Source organism: Linepithema humile, chromosome 4, assembly GCF_040581485.1.
Source record: "Linepithema humile isolate Giens D197 chromosome 4, Lhum_UNIL_v1.0, whole genome shotgun sequence".
Classification (NCBI taxonomy): domain Eukaryota; kingdom Metazoa; phylum Arthropoda; class Insecta; order Hymenoptera; family Formicidae; genus Linepithema; species Linepithema humile.
This window is the reverse complement of record NC_090131.1, coordinates 15,661,205-15,676,933: the sequence shown is the minus strand read 5'-3', so window position 1 is coordinate 15,676,933 and position 15,729 is coordinate 15,661,205. Positions and strand designations below refer to the sequence as shown.

The 15,729-nt window shown below is 27.7% G+C and overlaps 1 protein-coding gene across 1 annotated transcript; it reads right to left on the bottom strand.

Annotated features, from left to right (window-relative positions):
- Positions 1-2,479: 2,479 nt before the first annotated feature.
- On the bottom strand, positions 2,480-13,950 carry LOC136999386 (cytochrome P450 4C1-like). The gene is made up of 13 exons (XM_067353310.1): positions 13,783-13,950; positions 8,261-8,471; positions 7,633-7,742; positions 6,787-6,880; positions 6,238-6,423; positions 5,865-5,958; positions 5,515-5,617; positions 5,251-5,347; positions 4,870-4,976; positions 4,427-4,495; positions 3,944-4,112; positions 2,955-3,134; positions 2,480-2,888 (listed from the first exon to the last, which is right to left on the bottom strand). The coding sequence occupies exons 2-13, from the start codon at positions 8,424-8,426 to the stop codon at positions 2,704-2,706; spliced, it is 1,560 nt and encodes a 519-aa protein (XP_067209411.1). The 5' UTR covers positions 8,427-8,471; positions 13,783-13,950; the 3' UTR covers positions 2,480-2,703.
- Positions 13,951-15,729: the final 1,779 nt, after the last annotated feature.

The following is a 15,729-nucleotide window of genomic DNA, read 5'->3' as shown; positions in this document are numbered from 1 at the left end:
TATAATATAAGAATAAAAAATTATTTGATAGATATTCTCGTAAGTAAATTTGGAACTAAGGAAGAAAGAGAAATAAATTCTTCCTTGAGTCGATGATTTTCGAGCAGTAGATCGGTGCGGAGGTCGCAAAGAAAGAGAAAATGTTGGAAAAAATGTGAATTAATTAATTAATTATATTATAACTATAATTATTCATGTATTTAATTAATGTCAATTAATTGATTTTATATGTGTATAATAAATAATTCTAATAATAATACTGTAATTTAATTTGATTATCGCGCACAAAATTGATAATAATTATTGGAAATTGATACTGATCTTAAATATTGTTACAGTATTAAGAATCAGTATTGATTTTTGATACTATAATAGTATTTGAAATCGGTACAGATATTTAATACTGTTACTGTATTGGGGAAAAAAGCCGGAACTCCGCTTTAAGACCTTCTTATTCACCGCGTATATTTCGCTAAAAAGCAAAAATTTGCTACTAAGAAACATTGTGTGTATGTATGTACTTGCCATGTTCTGCCTCTGTTGAAACTTTGCGGCGCTCCATTCATTCTCTCAAAACCCTTGTTTGGGACGATCAACGAAGATGCATGTGCAACGCGCGCCGAAAATTTCTTATCGTATAGTTTCCTCTCGACGAGCTAAGTTATTTGTGTAGATAATTGACACTATGTACAAATGATTCGCTTGTTCGAATCATAAATTTCAGAAAGTTTCTGTTCTTATTGAGATATTTAGCCAAATTAAAAATAGCATATATTTGATGATTATATACATACGATATTTTTTATATCGATATTTCATAACATTGGGCAAACACACATAAGTTCTTTCTTAAGTATAATGTCTTTTTATTCTGCGATTTTAAAAAAAATTTAGACATTAATTTTTTCATTATTTTGCAGAGATAAAATTTTTAACTTGATAATTCATATAAAATATTGATTCTATAATTTTTGAAATATATTTGTAATTTTATGTATAACCGCTTCTTGTCTGTATTATAATGCAAATGAATATTAAAGAATATTAAGAACATTATCTTTCAAATTGTTCATATAAATTAAAACATCGTTTATATTTGAGGCGAACTAATTACAGTATAGCAAAATGCAATTATAGTAATTTTTCTTTATGTGATTTATCAATTATAATTTTTTTAAATTATTGAAAAAGTTTCTGCTAGACGAGCTTACTTGAGTGAATTATTCGCGAGTATTTCTGAGTATTGTCACGCTACATTGTGTTTTTGCTCATTTTATATCAAATATCCATTAAATTTACAAACTTTACTTGGCCCTGTCACACACTTTTTACAAATTTTAAAAGCCAACGAGAGTGCAGTAACGTGTAGTTGCTGCAACGCACACCTAGGAAATAGATTTACTACTCGCAAAGCATACATACAAGAGCAATATACATACAAGTTGATCAGCTTGACATGAATCAAATCAAAAGTTTTCCTTGTTTTCCTTGTTTAAATATATGCATGATTTTTCCGTATCTCGATGCTCGGATGTATCTGTCAATGGAAGTGTGCAAAACATGTCATTTGTCATATTTCAGTATAATACAAGAAAGCCTCGTTGCACATTTTTACAAAAAATAGGGAACATTTTTCAAACGTTCAAAATTCAATAATTTTCCAAGCACTGTAACTTGGCAAAAAATCATCGCAGACCAAAAATCAAAGAAGCGTTTTAAAGCTTGAAGTTTGTACATGTGCGTACAGGCTTCAGGCTATTTTTGGAAAATTTTTTATCCTGAAAAAAGGGACTTAAAAAAACGCATTGCTTTATTCCTTAAAATTACGTACCTTCAACACTCTGCAGCACTAGCAAAGATATGAAAAATCGAATTCTTTGTGGGTGTTTCTACCTCTAAAACTCTTTTTTAACTAAAATAAAAAATAGTTTTACGATTAGGTTTATATCTACTATATTCTGCAAAGTTTCAGATTTTTTAGAATTTTTGTTGCCGAGCCTTCCTTGTCAGTTACACAAGTAATAGATTTAATTTTATAGCAGACATATATTGCATTATCATAGTCATATTATCGCAGTAAATAATTTAAATATCATCAAAATAAGTTATCATATTATTTAGTTCACGCGGTAATTCCGGCAACCGCATAGACTGCCGGGATCAATTCGAACTTTCATGACATCTTTACATTATAATTATTTCAAACTGGAAGTAAATTTCTATTACTGGACTGATTATTGTATCTTTAAGGCTAGTTCTGTCAATGGCATAATTGAACATATTAATATGGCATAAAAATATATTAAAATATAACATTTTATCATCTTTCATCTCTATACTATATACAAAGAATTATTTTTACACATATTACGCTCATCTCGTTATTGTTCTAACATGCACGTTACCAAATGCTGCGCAGTCATGCTAGTTTTTTATATTTTTATATTTGGGTTCAAACAGCTACAGACACCATTTAGCGTTTAAGATTAATAATACATTTATTGTTGATTTGAATTTATAATAATGTACAACTTATCAAATTAAGAAATGTTTGTAAGTAACATATTGCACTATAAATAAAATATAAAATATTAATTTTTGTTTTTGTTTTTTATACCAATAAATGGATACAATACATATAACAACTATATTAATAATTCTTCCATTGCGCCAACAAAATTATTTGTTTACCTTTTTAAAATTTTAATTAGCTTCAAATGGCTGCATTTGTTCGATTGGAATAAATTTTACACGAATTGGATGCACAACTCGATTTATTAAATCGAACCGAAATCGAAAATCTTTCAAACGATCAACAGGTTCCAAGTAAAAGTTATACACCAAAGGAGCTATTATAGCCTTTAACTCCATCATAGCGAATCGCAGACCTATTAACATTCATATAAACATTAGAAATTATTTATATATTAAGAAATTAATATTGTAAATATTACCTATACAATTTCGTGAGCCTGCGCTAAAAGGTAAATAAGAAAAAGGATGACGATTTTTAATATTTTCTGGTAAAAATCTGTCCGGATCAAAAACATCTGGATTTGGCCAAAAATCGGGATTTCTATGAATTAATTTAATGCCAATGCCTATTTGTGTTCCAGCAGGTACAATATATGATTCTGAAAATATCACAAAACACAATTTATTAGAATAATTAAAAAAAGTTTATATTGTAAAATAAACATTCGTAAATTTTCGTTAGGAACATATTATATATATATAATATTAAATCACAAAAAAAAACTAGCCGATTTATCAACATAGAAAATCTTTTTTTATAGTTTTATGAAAATATACATGGTTCAATTTATTAAATGTTTAAAATGTTCATCGTGGACTTATAAACACAATTTATTTATCCAAATTTATAAAGTATTTCTAACATTTAATAACATTTGAAGAGGATAGAAGCGATGCATGCGCTAGTGCTTCAGTGACTCCCGAAATGCTATCAAATATTAGAAATACTTTATTAACCCGAATAAATAAATATTTACAAGTCCATGGTAAACATTTTGAGCATTTAATAAATTGAATAAGTCAGAGTAGAGTGTTGATTTTGATTTTGTGTGACTATTCCCGAGCGCTTCAAGTAGCTATAAGTCGAAACTTCAAAAACTGTCATAATTTTTTCAAAGAAATATCTGACAAAAAAATGTTTCAAATAAAATTAAGTTGTCTTTCATAGAATCCTAAAATGTAATTTTATATAAGAGTTTTTTATAAGAGTCCATTTAAAATTTTAAAGTTAACTCCCGCCCCATCCACGTAACCGGGATTGACTAATTTCCATTCCAGTTTGAAGGCCCTTCAGACCCATAGAATTTAAAAACTAAATTTTTAAAATAGATAGTTTCCGAGATACCCAGATGTAAAGAGTTATGTGGGTCACCCGGTATATAAGAAATATTTTTTATTAATTACTCACGTAGCTTTACATCTTCAGACGCAACTCGCGCTATAATAGGAACGCTAGGATACAGTCTCAACGATTCTTTCAAACATCTTTCCAAGTATGGCATATCGTTTAATGCTGCTATATTAAGTTTTCCATTATTCCTTAGCATCACTGCACTAATTTCACTTCTGACACGATCCTACATTATTTAACAAATTTTTACATGTTTTATTTGGTTTGCATTTGTGTCATTTTCAATTAAATTATATATGCAGCACACACATAATATAAAACATGTGTCTTTTTATATTTAAATACACAATTTTATTTTATTATAAATTAAAGCAGAATACTTTTGCATATATTTATTATATTACTGTAATAATCTTAACTATTTGTCAAATATTATCAAAAGACACAAACAATACTAAATTTAACTAATAAAATATTTAGTTAATACAATAAACGAAATATTTATTGTGTTTTCAAATCAATAATTTATATGTGATATACCTGAATATTCTTATGCTCAGCCAATAATAATATTGTGAAGCATATAGACATTGCTACTGTATCGTGACCCTGTAATGCGAAGAATTCATTTTATTCATTCCTATGCATTGTGTATAAACTATTGTACACATATAAAAAGACTTAGCAAGTAAAAAGCAAATTAAAATATTTTTTATATTATTAGTTGTTTAAAATGCTTTTTTCATATAATTTTCGAACATATTGCGTTCATGTGAAACAAATATTTCAAAAAATTAACAATTCCGCATCAATCTTTTTAAAAATTATTAATCAGAAAACATTCTTAATCAACAAACATACACAATTACATGTGTCACGGTAAAATCAAATTGATGTGTGAATAAGTATTTAATTTACCCCTACAGCCCCGTATTGGCCGTAATGCCAGAGTGGATTGTATATATAAATGATCAGATATCTACCTCAAACATGAAGGTATCAACTTCTTCTCTGATGTCCAAATCACTCATTTTATTATGATAGGACTCCGCTATCAAAAGATCCAACATAGCTAATCGCTTTCTTTTTACTGAGAAAGATTACATTACTTTAGTTTAATATATGTTGTATTAATTTATTGAATTAATCCGAAAGTTTCTTCGAATTTTTGACAAAAATAAATGTGCAAAATCTAAAGGAGAATTTTCGGATCAACTCACAATATATATAAATATACATATATGTATATGAATATAATAAAACACAAAACTTTCGCATTCTACATACATGCAGCGTACATATGCAAGTACAAATATTTATACTTTTAAATACATGTGTGTGTGCATGTGTGTGTAAATTCATACCTCCTATTATTTCATCATCGTTTAGTGCATCATTTTCAAATTGTTTCAAATATTGCCCATCAGTGTTTTTATGATATTGTTTTCTTTGCGCAATAATCTAAAGAAAAAGAATATAAATTTGTTCATTATTATATACTGTCGTGCTGCTAAATGTGCCGCTGACATACAAATTAGATTGTTCTAATTTTATTTGAATATTATTATAACTTTATTTATATACACAAAAATTCTGCACAATATAAATAACGCACAATTCTCACTCACTTTCTCGGTAAATCCATGCAATATTTTCAAATTCTTAGCTTGCCTTCTACCCAGTGGCGAAAATGCAAATATCGTATCAGAATAAAGCCACGGTTGCGATAATCTATATGTACAATTATATAATGTTACATAAGAAAACGAGGAAGCAATACATTTAAAGTCTGTGTGTAAGTTTCTTGATAAAATGATTCTTTAAGTTACACCATGATATTTTTATGAAACATTATTCAAAACTTTATATTATATTTATATTCAAACATTCTCTAAAAATGTCGAATATCTTTAAATGTGTTCATGCAAATAGTTACATATATTGTTAAGTTGTATTGCATTAGTATTTGCATAGTTACCTATCCAAAATCATTTTACTGCCTTCATGAACTGCTGTGCGATACTGTTCCTGAAATTCGCCCATATCTTTCATAGAAATTCCCATAGCAGTTTCTATAAATTATTGGTTAAAGTTATATAAATATTTGTTATCATTTTTCTTTTAATCATAAGTATGATAAGTTATATAATATATTTACATAATAATAATTATTATATAGTTTAAGATAATTTTTCAATTAAAAGTTACAATCTAACACATTATAGTGTAAAAAAGTTTATCAGTGCTCAAAGATTAAATATAATTAATATAAAATTATAATTATAATCAATGTTTAATCAATCGAATGTCTATGTCGAGAAAAAATTTCTTATAAATATATACTGACATACCGCATATTGTATTCAACGTATGATGACTAATAAAGGAGATTAAATCATTAATAGTTGATCCTTCAATATCTTTCAAACATTGCACCATGTAATTGCCCTCCTCAATCAAAATATTAACATATTGTTTCAACATATTAAAATGAAATGCTGGCGTTAGCATCTTTCTTCTTTTATGCCATTTCGTTCCTGTAATGAAAAAAGATAGCATCCTCTTTTATTGCAATAACACTCTAAATTATTAATATTTGCCGTAATATCTGCCTTACAAATTAAGTAATTAAAATTTATATTTCAAGTAAAAAATTTCACTAAGTTTGACTAAAAAGAAATTTTTTTTTTATGGCATATACTTTATAAAACAAAATATACTATAATTTAAAAATGACAGTAATTAGTCCTACATTGAGATTAATTTTTAAATTTTATAATTATATGTACTTAAATATAAAATTTATATAAATATAAAAAAAGAATAAAATTTTTATATATTTTCGATTCGAAATATTCTACGTATTAGAAATGAGAATTATGTTATATCTATTACGTTACCGTCACTAGTAAGTAGACCAGTTCCCAACCAAGGATTTAGAAGTGTGTATACAAACCCTTTTCCAATATGCTCTTTTGGGTTGGTTAATATTGTCTACAATCATATAAAAGATTATATTAAATAATATTTTAATTAAAAAATGCAAAAATGGAAAGTAATTTTTGTGTCAACTTGCTGCAACAAGTGTAATTGTTATTACACAGTTATGTCTAAGAAGAAAATGTTAAATAAAGTTAATTATTTTTTGAAGAACTCTTATTTGCATTAGACGGTAAACGCATAATTCCAAATACAAATTATAAATATCGGTATTATTTATCATTTATAATTTTAATATAATATAAAGAATCGTTTTATTTGTACAATTTATCTTAAATAGGAGTATATTTTTAACATTTCCCTTGCATGATGATTTCTTATAAAAGTTCTAGCGCTAATTATGTTTCCCTCTAAACCCGAATCCTATAGACATATAGACATATAGACATATAGAGTGTCCCACGGGAAGTTATCGAAATTATTAACTTATCATTTTTAAACGCATATAGAGAGCAAGAAAAGTAAAATATCCTTTAACATGAAATACTTTACAGTTTTATTTACATATAAACTAAAGAAAATCGGGAATATTTTTATCATTAAATAAGCGTTTTGATGTTTGCGATCATGTAATTCTTAAAAACTTAATATTGTTGATCCCTAAATACTCTTCTTTCCTTATATCGTTTGAACAACAAACACTAATATGTACAATATCAAAAAAATAAATAATTTAAAAAAAACAATATTTAATAAAATTCTAATATAATAATCAAGATTTGCTCATCTTTAAATATTTCTTTTACCTGTGCGTCATCAGGATTACTAATCGAAACAGCTCCAATAGTAAAACTCCACACCTTGAAAATATTCTTATATTCCTTATTTAATTTTTCCAGTGTGTTCAATATATCTTCTAAAAATCCAAATTTAAGAAAATATTAATTAATTTTCTTTAAATATACGTAATTATTAAAGAGCTGCAATCAATTATTTCCATACATGCGCGCCATTGTTTGACCGTAGAATAAATCTTATCTTGTTTACTGTTATGATTTCTAATACTTCTGATACTGATAAGTATCATTGGTCATAGTACAATTATCTGAATTTTTGCATCATAATTTTTTACTAATTTATATTGAAGCGTGAGAATTGAAAATAAAAATATACAATAATCAAAAATAATAAATAACATTTCATAAATAAAAATAAATCTAATTGAAAATTATACTCTTTAAAAATATGTAATGTATATATTATTTATTACATTTGATAAATTTAATGATTATTGGTATCGACAAAGTATTGTGCAATCAAATCATCAATACTGTTGATATCTTTATATCTTACTGAAACATTTTTTATACAAATTATAATATTATAATTTATTATACTATTTATTAATCTGTAAATGTACATAATTTTACTCGCCTAATGAACTGGTGCAATATAAAAGAGTATTGCCGATTAATGGAAGCGCCGGTGGTCCTGGTATTTGATCGATAAGTTGCCAAAATCTTCCATGATGAATAAGATAATGGCACAGTAATATGAGAAAGATGCATAATAGCAGCGAATACAGTAAAGTAATAACCATTTTTTATTGAATAAACTCCAATTTTCTTTTTTTCCTGAAGTGGTTCTAAATGTCAATACGAATTACATAATAAAAAGATAAGTCATTTAGTAATTTCTTAGTGTAAAGAAATACATTTATTAAATTACATAAAAAGTACACTCACCCGAAAAAAAAGCGGTACACTGAAAATGTGGGAAAAATTCATCAAATTTCAACTGACGATAACTTCGTAAATAATAAAGATAGAAAGTTCTATAAAATATGGAAATGAAGCTAAAAATCTCTACTTTAAGAATCAATTTATTTCAATGTTGCAAAATAAATTTATTGAAAATGGCGGATGACAAAGCGCGAGCATGCAAAATTGAAAAATAATGGTTCGAGTTTGCGACGGTGCACGGTATAAACAAAAAATTGTAGCTTATTGGGATCAAAAGCGTACGAAAGTACAGAGTCTCCTCTTTAAAATGCTTTTTTATGCATCTCGATACGATGATTTTTCGCCGAGAGATTCGCATTTGAAGAAAAAGGCAGATTCTTACTTCAAATGCGAATCTCTCAGCGAAAAATCATCGTATCGAGATGCATAAAAAAGCATTTTAAAGAGGAGACTCTGTACTTTCGTACGCTTTTGATCCCAATAAGCTACAATTTTTTGTTTATACCGTGCACCGTCGCAAACTCGAACCATTATTTTTCAATTTTGCATGCTCGCGCTTTGTCCTCCGCCATTTTCAATAAATTTATTTTGCAACATTGAAATAAATTGATTCTTAAAGTAGAGATTTTTAGCTTCATTTCCATATTTTATAGAACTTTCTATCTTTATTATTTACGAAGTTATCGTCAGTTGAAATTTGATGAATTTTTCCCACATTTTCAGTGTACCGCTTTTTTTTCGGGTGAGTGTATATTGTTGAAAAAATTTCGCCGAGTAAAGTCCATCTGTGCGATATCTTACTTGATTGACATCTCTTTTAATAGAGATCTTTCGTTTGATATCATAATTCTTACATAATTTATATTACACACAGCGTCCTCCAGAAGTGCCATTCAAGAAATATTGCACAGCTGGACTCTACTCGACGAGACCTTTTCAACAATATACAGGGTGTTCCAAAAATTTTGACACAGCGGCCGTATGCCGGTAGAGCAGACCAAACTGAACCGAAAAGTCCTCTACCATTTTACAATTTTTACAAGAGTTAAAGAGATATTAATTATTAAAGATTACCGAATGCGAACGCACGGCTGAGATACGACCGCCTACAGACTACGGTCGTTCGCCGCTTACCGCACGCCGCGCGCCAAGCGACCGTAGTCTGTAGTCTGTAGGCGGTCGTATCTCAGCCGTGCGTTCGCATTCGGTAATCTTTAATAATTAATATCTCTTTAAGGCGATGCTGGAGTAGTACTGTTTTACCGACGAAAAATTAATTTCGTAGTTTAAGAAAATTTTTTTATTGCATGTATAGAATTACAAATCCTTTTAAGTGATTAAAGTATACATGCTAAAGAATCGGCTGGTATAACATTTAAAACAAAAAACAGAAAAAAATTTGGAAATTTTACCGACAAGCTGTCGGTGCATACAAATATTTGTTTAATATAAAAATTATACAGCTTGCAGGTGCAAAATTAACATTCCGGCCGAAAGAGAATATATCAAAGATTAATAGGGAACTGTTAGAATTGAGTTCAGAGATGTAGTCTAAAAATGTTTCCTGAATTAGAATTTATGCAAAGCATGCGTGCAATATAGACGATAATGAGGTAAAAAAGAGCAATAGATCAGTTCCGGGATTTTGGGATAGAGGCGCTATACAGTTCTCAGTGCTATCTGTCATATACAGAATCTTTTAGGTTAGTTATGTGTGTGTTAGTTGTGTGTGTGCGTGTGTGTTTGTGTTATGTGCTACGAAACCCGGCTGAAAAAAATGAGTTGAAGGCACTCTAAAGGATAAAAAAGTGTATGTATTATACATAAATTTTGCAACATTTTTGCAAACATTTACATTATTTAGTTACATACATTAATATTCTAATTTCTGTGAAATACTTTTATTCAAGTGCTTTATGTGTATATATTATGTATATTATGTGCTCCATATTATGTATATTCACATCAAAGTATCTATGTAAAAAGTTAATATTATTTTATATATTGTCTATATTTTTATAATAAATGTATATGTCATATAACTTATTTATAAAGCATAAAATATAAAGGTATTTTTAGCTTCTTGTATTTATTATTTGTAAAAAATCTTGTTTAAAAAAAGCATTAATTTTGTGACTTGCAATAATCTGTTTCAATATATACTTCTTTTAAATACTTACAATTAGCCTTATTTTACCTTGGTATCTAAAATACACATCAAAATATAAAATTAATTTCTAATTCAGTAGAAAGAAAACATTGTAATCTTACATCAGAGAGGAATGGTAAAATATCATGTATATGTAATAACAAATAAATCACTTTTCCACTGACATTATACACAACTTTGCAGAAATAAATTTATTCTGTGAATTTTGAATGTGTAGTGCAGTTTAAAACACACAGTCAAAATATGTCTATATTTTTGAAATAATAGTTCTGATTTTTCATGAATCACGGTGGTTTTATAAGATGTTCAATTTTAACAGTTTTTATTGGACTGTACTTTAGACAATATTATATTTTGCCATTTCTTTCTGTTGTAAGACAAGAATGTTTCTTTTCTACTGTAATAGAAATACATTTTTGATTTTGATACGTATTTTAAATACCAAGTTAATCACATAAAATAAGGCTAATTGTAAGTATTTAAAAGAAGCATATAATAAAACAGATTATTGCAAGTCACAAAATTAATGTTGTTTCTTTTATCAAGATTTTTTTACAAATGATAAACACAAAAAATTAAAAATATCTTTATATTTCATGCTTTAGAAATAAAAAATATGGCATATATCATATACATTTATTGTAAAAAGAGTATACAAAATGATGTCAATTTTTTAGAAAGATATTTTGATATGAATATAAATAATATGGAGCATATAATATACATTATATATATATATATATATATACATAGAGCATATGACGTAATAAAAGTATCTTACAATAAAGAATAAGACAAGCCAGAGGCGGTTTTCTCGTGGACTGGCAATAATAAACAGACTGGCATTAGAGAATTCTTATTCTTCTCTTCAAGCCAGAGGCGGTTTTCTCGTGGACTGGCAATAGAGAATAAGACAAGCCAGAGGCGGTTTTCTCGTGGACTGGCAATTTAGAATTACAAAAGCCAGAGATGATCTAACGTCAGCTAACAATTTTTAATAAATATATTCAGAGGCGATCTAACGTCAGCTGACCGTTTAGAAAAAAGAGAGCTAAAGACGATTTATTCGTGAACTGGCAGATTTTAATAAATATTGTCAGAGGCGATCTAACGTCAGCTGACCGTTTAGAAAAAAGAGAGCTAAAGACGATTTATTCGTGAACTGGCAGATTTTAATAAATATTGTCAGAGGCGATCTAACGTCAGCTGACCGTTTAGAAAAAAGAGAGCTAAAGACGATTTATTCGTGAACTGGCAGATTTTAATAAATATTGTCAGAGGCGATCTAACGTCAGCTAACAATTTTTAATAAATATATTCAGAGGCGATCTAACGTCAGCTAACCGTTTAGAAAAAAGAGAGCTAAAGACGATTTATTCGTGAACTGGCAGATTTTAATAAATATTGTCAGAGGCGATCTAACGTCAGCTAACAATTTTTAATAAATATATTCAAAAGCGGTCTAACGTCAGCTGACGGTTTAGAAAAAAGAGAGCTACAGACGATTTATTCGTAAACTGACAGATTTTAAGAAATACGTATTTCTTTTAGTTAGTAATTTACTACACGTGTGGTTTGTTTATGTTTTATCGGATAATTTATAAGCATACATTTAACCTTTTTTCTCGCAATTGAAATTCTATCGTATGGCTGTATGATGTACATACGAGACGAAATAGACCTATACAAGGTGTCTAATAGATATAAATTAGATATGATAAAATATTTGATTTGAAAAATGTATGTATAATACTATATACCTAATTGGAAAAATATGTTATATGCTTTCCCTATTTTTATTCTTATGTAATTAATACAAAATAAATAAATAAGTTAATTAATTATTCAATACATGCATATACATATTGAATATAGTTATCTTTATTTTGTATTTTATGTAACTGAAATGATATATACTCTCATTATTTCAGTCATTATCACATAAAATACAAAATAAAGATAACTATTTATTCAATATATATGTGTATGTATATATATATATATATATATATATATATATATATATAAATTAATTGATTAATTAGTTATTTTGTATTTATTACATAAGGATAAAAATATGAAAAGTATGACATTTTTCTTCAGTGATATATATAGTATTATATGTATATTTTTCATTTATTATTTTGTCATATTTAGTTTGTATTTATTTGACACCTTGTATACGCCTATGTTTTCTCGGACATTATATTGCAGCCTTGCGACGAAATTTCAGTCGAGGAAACAAGCGCAAGCATCGTTTGTTTACTAACTTCCGATGACACACGTACACAGACCACACGTCAGTGTAGTGAGTTACCACTACAAACAAATGCGTACACACGGACCTACGCGGCGTAGGCTACGCCGATAATGTCGTTTCATTTTTAGTACCATCGAAATGATGGCGCTTTCGCGTCGGAGTTCGGCTGCCACTCCAGCATCCCCTTAACCCTTGTAAAAATTGTAAAATGGTAGAGGACTTTTCGGTTCAGTTTGGTCTGCTCTACCGGCATACGGCCGCTGTGTCAAAATTTTTGGGACACCCTGTATAATACATTCCCATTCGCAATTAACATTTCATGCATTGCCCTTGTAAATTAAATATGAAAATTGTACATAATTAAAAAAAAAATATTTTTTTTAAATATTAACAAGTTGCATTGTGTTATTATAATTTTGCAATATTCTTTATAACACAGCTTTTTTAGTAAAATTATATTTAAAATCATTTATCTTGTAATAAATATATTTATAAGAAATTGTTATGTAATTATAACAATGGATAATATGTTACAATCGTAAAAAGGTATGCTATTGTAACAAATAAACATCTTACAATCAAATAAAAATATCATTTTTCGCGAATAGATATAAATAATTTATATATAATATAGATTTTTACGAAATTTTAACCATGCATAAACTATGTTTTACAAAAAAATTAAAAACTTTTTCTTTGATACCTAAATCCAATGATATAACTAATACTTTAATATTATACACTATTGTTAGTAATACAAATTAAATAAAAATGTAGAGTTTACCTTATTAACAATTTTATTACGTTACTTTTCTAAAGATTTCAGCATAAAAATGTTGCTTTACCACTTTATACTAACAATAGTATACACAACTTCGAATACTTTGTAACAGCCTCAATGTGAGTCTCGATTTGAACACTGTCACTGTTATCAAGTTTCTGTTAAACGTCAATGCAAGATAGGCTTTTATATACACATAGTCATTGATAAAATAAATAAAACGTAAATAAAAAAATGTAACATATTGAATGTGATGTTGCAATAAGCAAAGTGCACATTGTGCACCATGCATGTGTATAATGTCATATTCAATATATATTCACAATACGTTTTTTCATTTATTTTTATCTTATCAATTATTATGTATAAAAGTCTATCTTGTATTAACGCCTAAGGGAAAATTTATAGCAGTGATAATGTTCAAATCGCTTCATTTACATTATCATACATAAGATAATTTATATATTAAAAAATATAGTTTTGTCAGCCCAGAGCTGGGTGTTGGTTGCTTAGTAAAAAAAAGTTAACAATTAGTTAATTCAAACGTTTCGGCTTATTTATTTTGGCCATCTTCAGTGAACGAAAATTCGAGAAAGCAAGTAACATGAAATTAATGAAAATAAATATATCCCGCAAGGTTATCGCATTTTGTTTACAAAATTCAGCCGTTGACACTAAGCCTACATAAAATTGGTATGAAATGTCGGAATTATAAAAAACTAATCTTATTTGAATTGTCAGAGATATTTTATATATATATGTGTATAGTGTCAACGGCTGAAACGAACTGCGATAACCTTACGGTTGTTGATTTCCTAATCTAGGAGAGATAAATGTTAAAAGCGTGGGGTCTGAATAGTTTAGTGGTCAGAACATTCGCCCAGCAAACGGAACATTCGGGTTCAATTCCCGGCTTAGCCACTCGCGCCCTAATATTTTTTCTCTCTTCCTTTCTTTCCAATAATTCCTATATGTACATTAAGTTTCTCGATATATGAAAACAATGTACTGAAAATTTCGTACACTTTAGGTATCTCGATCTGAGATCGGTGTACAATCTAACTGTCTCTTGTGGACTAATTTATTAATTTCTTTAAGAAAAAAATTAAAAATTTAGCACTAACATCCTGCGACGGCTCTTAATGCTCTTCTATTATATTCCTTGATTGTTATCATATGGAGCCTTACTATTATATGTGTTTTTAAAATTATATATGTTGTGTGAATAGTATTTGATTGGGACAAATCTTAACGGATGAACGAATCAAATGTTAAACTCTTTTGTCAGTGAATAAAAAGCAAATTAAAATATTTTTACATACAAATTAGAAACTATTTTTAAAGAAGTAATAATAAAATATATAAATGTAAATCATCCCGATAATTTCTTATAATATAAATTTTTTAATAAAATATAGGTCTTTACACTGAGAAAAATGTTCTGTTTGATTCAACAAACCGTCTGTTCGATTTTGGACGAAACAGACAGATTCTGGCTGAATTTACCAGAATCTATCTGTTTCATCGAAAATCGAACAGACAGTTTGACTTTTCTCAGTGCGTGTAACTTATGATATTAAAAAGAATATTGACAAGTTGCATTTAAATACTATAATTTTATGGTATTCTTCATAGTGCAACTGCTTTTTAGTATAATAGAATCAAATCTAAACAAATATAAAATTACTTATTTTGACAAATATAATTATAACAAGTCGGTATGTGACTTATAAATTATAACAATGCATGATATTCTCTGTAAGAGAAAAGATTTCATTACAACAAATAAATCTTAAAACAATCTCACAATTGAATAAGAATAACGTTCTTTGAAGGAACGAAAATAAATTATACAATATATACATTTTGCAAAACTTTATCTAAAATTTAAAAAAATTAAAAACTTGCACTTGTAATGTACTCAAAACTATAATATTATGTATTTAGCAT

Excerpts from the sequence above, each read along its gene's own strand:
- LOC136999386 (XM_067353310.1), bottom strand. The coding sequence starts at position 8,426 with ATGGTTATTACTTTACTGTATTCGCTGCTATTATGCATCTTTCTCATA. Across the intron at positions 4,977-5,250 it reads CGATGATGAAATAATAGGAG|TAAAAAGAAAGCGATTAGCT; the intron begins GTATGAATTTAC and ends AATCTTTCTCAG. Across the intron at positions 2,889-2,954 it reads AGGCTCACGAAATTGTATAG|GTCTGCGATTCGCTATGATG; the intron begins GTAATATTTACA and ends GAATGTTAATAG.